Genomic DNA, 9131 nt, shown 5'->3' on the forward strand with positions numbered 1-9131 from the left:
CTCTCTCTCTCTCTCTCTCTCTCCCTCTCTTTCTCTCTCTTTCACTCTTTAGAGTAGTCTTTTTTTTTTCTAGCAGTTTTTCAAGATGTTAAGGAGGTAGGATCAGGGGAGAGAAGTGTCCCACTTTCCCTGGGAAGATGTTAGCCAAATATACACATCCCAGCTTTTGATATTTCTAGCCCCAGTGTCACCTGACTGTTCCAAAGGAAGCCTAGGCTCGTGCTACCTGCAGAGTCCAACATGGCAGCCACACAGGCAATCTAAGCTACATTGATGTTGGCTAAAATTAACTAAGGTATTTCAAGTGCTGAGCTGGCCACATGGGCTAGGCAAGCCTACACCTTAAAGATAGCAACCAAAAAGTGTGTGCTGACCTATGAGCTGTTTCTGTTCATAAAAGGGGCTGTGGTGGTTGACAGGGAAGAGGTGAGGAGGGAGGGAGGCACAGAGTGATGACAAGCAGACACGGGTGTGGACCGAGGGCAGGCAGCCAGCACCACGCTGTCACCTAGTGGGGATGCTTTTCTTTTTCTTTCAGAAACGAGTTCTATTCCTGACCAATGACTACTTCTTCACAGACATCAGTGACACACCTTTCAGGTGAGGGGATGATGTCACCAGCCAGGGATTCGAGATGGGGCACAAATAACCACCAGCTTGAGATAGGACTTTCGGGTTTGAGAGTGGAGTCAGCAGTTTTGTGCTGTTAGCAAAAGATCCTGGTCAGCTAGCATTCAGGAAATGAGAGCTGCTGTGCCTAAACGTCCGGTTCTGCCGCCGGTCTCCTAGTTCGAATCCCAGCTGCACCACTAACGGGCTTTGGGACCTGAATCAAGGCACTCTCTGTGACTCAAATGTGTCACCTATAGTGTGAATGGTGATAATAGCACTTCTTGGCTATGTTGGTGACTTGACTACAGTCTATGTAGATGTTGAGACAACGTAGTAAGATAAGAAGACCCAAGTCGCCCCAGTACAGGGGAATGCCAGGGCCATGAGGTGGGAGTGGGTGGAGAGGGAGCAGGGGCAGGGGCAGGGTATAGGGAACTTTCGGGATAGCATTTGAAAAGTAAATAAAGAAAATATCTAATTTAAAAAAAGAAGAAGAAGAAGAAGAAGAAGAAGAAGAAGAAGAAGAAGAAGAAGAAGAAGAAGAAGAAGAAGAAGAAGAAGATCCAAGTCAAGTCGCTCTAAGCTTTCCTCCCTCATTTCCCAGTAGAGCTCAGACTCCCTGCTCAGACAACCTGTTAGAATACCTGAGCACTTCTCAAGGCTGCTAGCTCCCCAACCCATGCAGCTGTATCACAGCTGTGAGGCAGAGCCTGGGCACCACATCTTTTAATGCTCCCCAGATTCAAATCTAATCTTCTACCAAGAGATAGGGTGCAGTAGGAAAAAAACCTAGGGGGATCATGAGACCTCTGAACGTTTTAGGTGGTCCCTGGAAGTTCAAGGTCTCCTTAAGGAACATGGGAGCTATGGGGATCACTTCTGGGGCCCTTCTTGGGAAGAATGACTGATAAATTAGCAGTGCCTTCCTGGTTCTAAAAAGGACAACCTGTGAGGCCAGGCTAACGGAAGGGATCTGGAGGAGTATGGTATTGCCCTGTGTCCAAAATCTCTGTGCTTGGTGAGCATCTAGGGTGCACACAGCCAGTGCAGACACAGCTGCCTTCTCTTCTCTCTAGCCTGGGAGTGGTGCTCACCAGAGGTCATGGCGAATACATCCTCCTGGGGAACACATCTGTGGAAGAAGGTAGGTCAAGCCCTGTGCTCACTATGGTATGATGTACGGTTGGGATGTGCACTCCCAGGTTGCTGAGCAGGATCAACCCAGGGTGGTATCAGGGTGAGCATTGCCACCAGGTGGGGTGGCAAAGGACATCATCCCTATCCCAGATGTTCATGACCCTAACTGCCCGTGACCAGCACCTGGGCACCTTGAGAGACTCGGCCTTCTTGTGAGGCAGGATGTCCTCTGGGAGCCCTAAGAGATGGGACACGTCATTGTCTGTCCATTCTTCCTTCCCATCCCTGGGGTACAGCCCATCACCCATCACTCTACCATCATGCTAATCACAGCCCCCACATCCCTAGACACTCATGGTGGCCTCCAGCTGTTCACCTCGCCTGTCTCTGACTCCACAGAATCTTTCTAGACCTGCCTTCTCTCCTGGTGCTTTTTCTGCCATCTCTCCCACGTTCACTCTCTTAACCTTGCTATCCCATCAAAAGATAGTTCTGAGTCTTAGAAACTGTGGATGCAACCTTCTCAGGGATCAGAATACTAGCAGATGTAATCAAGCCAAGATGACGTCATTCAGATGGGCCAGGCTCGTAGGACTGGGGTCTTTTGAAGGAGCAGATGGCTGAAGACGAGAAAGGTCCCTGAGCAGTTAAGAACATCTGCTGTTCTTGCAAAAGATCTGGGTTCCCAGCACCCACATGGTAGCTCACAATAATCTGGAACTTCAGTTCCAGGGGATCTGATGCCATCTTCTGACCTAATGCATGTGGTGCACAGATCATACATGCAAGCAAAATACCCAGACACGTAAAATAGTAACAACCACTTTTTAATTGACAGCTGAGGGGAGGGGCTCTGCAGTGACAGGCAAAGGTGAGGTACACAGCAGAGTGGGGATGAGGTAACGGGGGGCAGGGGGGCTGGCTAACAGAAGCTGGGAGAGGCTTCCCTGAAATCTCTCATCTTGGACCCTCCCTCCAGCTCATTCTGGCCTTAGATGCCACCGCCCACTCCAGCTTCCCAGGGTGGCCCTGCCCTACCACTGTGGTGTACTGGCCCCTGGAGCATCCTTCCACAACAAGAGGCACAGCTCAGAGCTCCCTCTGTTCTCAGTCACCAGGCCCTTAAGCTCCCTTGGCCTTCAGTGTCTCTCTGCTTCCCTCAGCCTTTCTCCCACTGACCGATTTGTCGATTTATCGCAGTCGCATGTCTGCAAGGTACAGGGGGAGCTGTCCGTCACTCACCTGAAGTCCCTGAGATGACTAACTCAGCCATTTGTCTGCTGTCTCTTCCTACAATTTCTCAACGCTTTATTGAGCACCTACTTATGTTTGAGCACTGGGCTTCCAGGAGCTCATTCACTCTTCCCATCAGCAATTGTACTGAGGGCACAGCAGACAGGCTGAGAGAAGTGAGGCTCCCGAGCTTGCTCGGCAGGCACAGCTCACCCCAGGCTCGTCTCTGGCTGGTCACTGTTGTCACCATGTATGACAGAACCAAAAAGGGCAAAAATCACTATTTTCAATGTGTTAGCTTCTTGGATGGATATGTGAAGAGGGTGGGGCTGTGCAAGACAGTGCTAACTAAAGAGGCTTAAGGCTGTATCCACTAAAACTTGTAGCAAGATGCTGAAGGTGTGCTTAAGCAAACCTTCTTGCAAAGGAGTGGGCAGACCTGGGTGTGTGCCCACAGACACAGGGTATCAGCCTGAGTGTGGACTCTGCTTTCAGGCCTGCATGACTTGCTTCATCCGGATCTGACCCTGGCCAGTGACTGGTAGGCAAGAAGGTATGGGTGGGAAGGGAAAAAAGGCGGGGGGGGGGGATTGGAGGTAACCAGGCTCTCTGGGCTTCCAGGATCTACTGCATCACAGATATCGACCCGGACCACCGGAAACTCAGCCAACTGGAAGCTGTGGTCCGTTTCCTGACAGGGGTGGATCCAGACCTGGAGTGTGAGTTCCCTCACCCATACCTCTGAATTTGTCCTGTGGGTCCCAGGGTCCCAGGGCTTCCCAAGAGTGAAGAGTGCCATCAACTCCTCCTGGGACCACAAGGGTGGTTTGAGGAGAACAAGATGAGCCCCAAAGAAACAGGCAGAGCTGACTGGAGCAGTGGGCCATGTGGAATGTGGGCACCCAGCATCCTTGTATCAGAAGCCAGGATCTTCCTCCTGCTTCTGCAGTCTGTCCCCACCACTACTTCATAGTAGGCAAGGAGTGGACCCTGCCTTGAAGTCCTCAGTTCCACCAGGCATCGCATTTGCCCAGGCAGTCTCTTCAATCCTAAGGTCTGGGAGGATCTTCCAAGTCTGTGCACTCAGGCCCCTGGCCAGCTCACTTGACCTTGGCCCTCAGGAAGCCCCTTTCTCCTCTTCATTTGCCCTGCTACTTATATGTTCTCCCCATGAAAAGACCATCTCCCAAAACAACCTACCAAGGCACCCATCTATCTGTCCATCAGTCAACAAGGCTGAAGTGAGTGTGTACTTGCACCAGACCTGGGCAAGCACTGAGATATAGACAAGCCAGACAAGGCCTACGCTTGTGGAGCTGCAGTTTGGGAGAGAAGCCAGGCAGTGAGCAAGTCTGAGCAAGCGTGCATGTGTGCATGCTCACACATGCGCATGCACACACACACACACACACACACAAACACACACACACACACACAGTGTTACAGTCATGACAGGTGCTATGGACAGAGTGCTGATAGGGATGTGGGGTACAGACAGGCGAAAGTGGGGTCACTGCAGATGAAGAAGAGCCCCAAGGGTCTGGGATCTCCTTTGAAGGGGATGAAGATATCTTAGATGTAGAAGGGAGTGGGTTATACAGTGGTGCGCATGTAGCAATTGAGTTGAATACTGTAAGTGAGTTTTGTGCTATGTAAATTTCCCTTCAATAAAAAATTAAAACAACTCTAAGAGGAGAAGAGAGTGCTGCCTGTGGAGAGTGTAAGATGAGCAGCCAGGCCAGGGAAGCAGCAGGTACTAGGGCACTTAGCCAGGTCAGGTCTTGGAGCACACACAGCCACCAGCATGCCCTGCCTTGGGGAACAGAGAGGGTGGGGTGGGATGTGACACAGGCTGAACAGGCTCTGCCTGGCTCAAGAGGATATGTAGACTCCACAGTGCTGAACTAGAAGGGCCTTCAATGTCAACCTAATATCTGTTCCGTAGATGAGAATTTGGAAGCAAAACAGGGAGGGTTGATATCTTTACACCCACACAGATGGCTTTAACGCCCAGGACACCTGTACACAGCTCAGCCTTCTCCTGATCTGCTATAGGGTAGGGGGCTGTGCTGTGGGCATTGTTGATAATATTATTAGACAGGAGAGTCTCAAACTTGCCATGTAGCCAAAGATGACCTCGAACTTTTGAGCCTGTACTTGCAAGAGCCAGGATTCCAGGCTCATGCCATGACAACTGAGCTAAGTCCCCAGCTTCTAGGAGGTGTGCTCTTCTTAATGGGGTGGAATTGGGGGGGGGTAATGGATGACATACAACTGGTTCCTGTGACTTTACCCCCCAGGTGACGAGGAACTGCTGCGGGAGGTGCTGTTTGACGCAGTGGTGACTGCCCCCATGGAAGCCTATTGGACAGCACTGGCACTCAATATCTCTGAGTATGTACAGGAGGGGTGGTGGCCCCCGGAGAGCAGGTGACACATTCAAACCCAGTGCTCCATGTCCGATAGAGTCAGGACCCTTGGAAAGACACACCCTCGGGGGACACAGAAATATGGTGGCATGGGGTGAGAATGGCCTTCACAACCACTCCTCCGTCCTCCCAGCTCCCGCCAGCTCCTCACTCAGAAACGTCAAGTGTGGCTTTCCCAGGCACAAGCGCTAGTGCTGGTGTCCGTACTGTAGTCCTGGGTTTGCTCTCTGGGTAGGTCACCAGTCACGGGACCCCACCGCCCAGTGAGTGTCCCCAGGAAGCACCAGACAGAGAGCTTCAAGGGAAGGTTGCCAGTGGCCTTGACCTCCATGCTTCCATGACTCCTAGATTCTCCTCATACTCTTGCTGGCTTTTTCTTGGTGACATTGTGTTTCATGGCGAGACAGGAAGACAGAGCACTGCACAAGAGGCAGGAGAGGTGGGGGTCTGAGTGACGTTACTGAGGTGAGGGCTAGAGTGCTTGTTTCTAAATAGGAAAATCCAAAATCGTAGACGCCAAGCCTCCCTAAACGCAAGCTCTTTCCCGTTCCTCTACCAAGGCAATCTCCTATTTCTAAAGGCATGTGTGAAATGTGCTTCATTTCTGCAAGAGAGGGGTCAGCACATAGCGTCTGCGTGCATATACTCTCTGTGTGCATCAGGTATCCACGAAAGGCTGTTGGGGAAAGGTTCTAAATGCTGCTCTCTGATTAGAAAATTAAGTCACTGAAACGGGACTTGAACCATATGTAACTTTGAACCATATAAGTGTAGATATGCAAACAAACCCGAAAGAAAGAAGATCTAAGGGGAGATACTAGCACACTGTGTACTGAGGGGCAAACACCCTTCACTAGCTTGTACACAAAAAAACAAAAACAAAAAACAAAACTGGTCTGGTAGGGGGATGAGAGAGATGGCTTGATAAAGTGTTTGCCGCACAAGTGTGACTGCCCAAGTTTGGCCTCCCAGAAAGGCGAGCCATAGCATCCTACTGCTGTAATCCCAGTGCTGGGAAGACAGAGATAGGCAGATCCTGTGTTTATCCCTGGCCAAATCAGTGAACATTTAACAGGTAGAGAGCGGTCGAAAAATACTCTCAACATCAATCTCTCTGACCGCCACAAGCATGCATGCACGCATGCCCATGCTCAGGCATCCACATGTACACGGATATGACGCACACATAAAGTTGAAAGCCAGCGTTGTGGGCTTGGAGGCTCCCCCACTGATGACGGGGACAGGCATGCCCCACCCCGCTCCTCTGCAGCAAGGTCAGAAAGCACGGGAGCAGCTGAATAAGACAACAGACTTACAGCCACTGAGGACTAGAAAGAGAAAAACAAAATGGACTCTGGTTAAAGATGACACAATCGGGGACTTAGGGGGTGACGCCACGGTAGAGCGCCTGCCTAGCATGTATGAGGCCCTGGGCTCCATCCCCAACACTGTCAAATAAATAAATAAATAAATAAATAAATAAATAAATAAATAAATAAAGTATACCAGAAAACTGCAAAGAAATAGGAAAATTACCACAGCCAATAAGAGAATTTAGTAAAGTTCAGGTTACTATATCAGGTTATAATATCAATATTCAAAAATTAATAATAGTGGAGCTGGAGAGGTGGCTTAGTGGTTAAAAACACATACTGTTCTTATAGAGAACTTGAGTTTGATTCCCAGCACCCACGCTCAGTGGCTTCCAGCTCCTGGGGATCTGACACTACCTTCCAACTTCCGTGGGTGTCTGCACTCACACACACATACCCACACACAGACTTGTTCATTTATGTCATTTATCTTAATAATTAATAATATTTATGTATATAAATAAAACCCCCTGAAGAGATACAATATGAAAAGACTTCTTTAGGAATGTAAAAATAAAAATGTTGTTCTGGGACTGTACGAACACATTGAGCATACAGTGTGAGAAATGTCAAAACCAGTGTGAAACATTGGCCTGTGGCACCAGACTGCGAGTCCAACTACCCAGGGAACTGAGGCAGGAGGACTGAAGTGGGAGGCCTGCCTGGAATACAGGGTAAGACACTGACTCAAAAAGTAATGCAGGGCACAGCTCAGTGGTAGCAGGCATAGAGCCCTAGGTTTAGTCTTAGGGAACAGAGGATGGTTTAAGTAGGCCTGAACATATGGCAAGGCCCACAGTGTCTCTGAGTGGGAAGACACACCATGAAACCAGCCATCCTCCATAGTGTATGGACCTACTGCAGCCGCAAAGGGATTGCCTGTGGACAGTCTCTCTGCATTCAGGTGACAGATTGTAAAGTTCATTAGAACAATCAAAAACAACTAATGTCCCAATCCTGGGGATGGTCCCACCTAGCTAGGAAGGTGTCATCAATTCGCTGCCTGCTGTAAATTCTGGTGCTGGTGCAGGAAAGGGCAGCCAGGCCCAGGAGGCACAGATCCCAAGGGACTGTGTCATATTGGTGAGGGGAGATGGGCCTAATAGCTGGTGCAGGAGCCAGTGGGACTAACAGCACTAGGCAAGTTTCTCACACCACACACCTGGATAGTGACTCACACGCAGACACACAGACAAGAAGCCTAGTAAGCACTCTCAGAAACTGTAATCCTACTGCTCCGAGATCTGGGAGTCAGCAAGCTTTCCCTAACACTGAGTCAAAGCTCGGCAGCAATACAAGAATGACTAGTAAATCTAACAGCAGGGAAATGTTGGTCTCAGGAGGATGCAAAGGGAGATTGAACTGGGAGGCTGCAGCCGTGAGCAAGTGGAGGTATCACCTCGGCAGCCACTGTGTGAATGACAGAGAGCTTCAGGGACAGACAAACAGAACTCAGGACGGTACAGGGACAGCAGCCAAGAGAAAAGATCGGTCCTTAAGTATGTGTTCACCCAGCTCTTAATAAAAGCAACGTATCTAAAACCACTCAAGACAGCGCCTGTTAGCATCCAGTGGCAGAGCTGAGTTTGGCAACATGCACTGCTGGTGAGACACTTAGCAAAAGTATGAATGCTGTGAGCCGAAGCTGATAAAGCTGTAGCCTGTGCTTGGTAACCAGGCGGCTAGAAAGGATGCTGGTGTGGCTGGCCTGAGGTCACACTGCATTCGCCTCCGTGGGAGCCGACATTTGCAGCCAAAGAGAAAGAGGCACAAGTTCCAAAACTCAAAAATACTTAAATATAAAACTTGAATATGAGTTGTCAACATTCACCTGAGTTCATGATCTGCTTCCTCTTAAAGAGATAAAGAGGCTGCCCCTATCTGCCCTGCTTAGGGGAGGACAGCCTCTGAGTCCCTAGCCTGTCCTGCTGGGCGGAGCACAACCTCTGGAGCACCTAGCTGTCTCAAATAACTTAGAAAGGAGAACGTTTACCTGGCTCCCAGGTCAGCCCTGTGTCAGGCTGGCCCATAGCTGAAGGGCTAGCTGGGACAATACATCATGGCAGAGTGCAATGCTTATGGGGGTAGAGAGCACCAGGGTCCCAGGGTCCCCTTCAAGGATACCCTCTCCACCATGCCTTGCTTCTCAAAGGTGCTACAGCCTTGTACTGGTTAGTTTTGTGTCAACTTGACACAGGTGGAGTTATCACAGAGAAAGGAGCTTAAGTTGGGGAAATGCCTCCATGAGATCCAGCTGCAGGGCATTTTCTCAATTAGTGACCAAGGGGGAAGGGCCCCTTGTGGGTTGGACCATCTCTGGGCTGGTAGTCTTGGGTTCTATAAGAGA

General features: G+C 49.9%; 1 protein-coding gene across 2 annotated transcripts in view; it reads left to right on the forward strand.

The window, feature by feature from the left end:
* Cacna2d4 (calcium voltage-gated channel auxiliary subunit alpha2delta 4) overlaps positions 1-9131 on the forward strand; it is a 115038-nt gene that overhangs the window by 60600 nt on the left and 45307 nt on the right. For both annotated transcript variants that reach the window (XM_021190563.1, XM_021190565.2), the window contains 5 exons: positions 539-600; positions 1689-1756; positions 3478-3523; positions 3604-3701; positions 5283-5376. In XM_021190563.1, the coding sequence (XP_021046222.1) occupies positions 539-600; positions 1689-1756; positions 3478-3523; positions 3604-3701; positions 5283-5376 (368 nt within the window). The remainder of the gene's footprint in view (positions 1-538; positions 601-1688; positions 1757-3477; positions 3524-3603; positions 3702-5282; positions 5377-9131) is intronic.

The sequence above is a fragment of the Mus pahari genome, chromosome 2 (genome assembly GCF_900095145.1).
Source record: "Mus pahari chromosome 2, PAHARI_EIJ_v1.1, whole genome shotgun sequence".
In the NCBI taxonomy this organism is placed as follows: domain Eukaryota; kingdom Metazoa; phylum Chordata; class Mammalia; order Rodentia; family Muridae; genus Mus; species Mus pahari.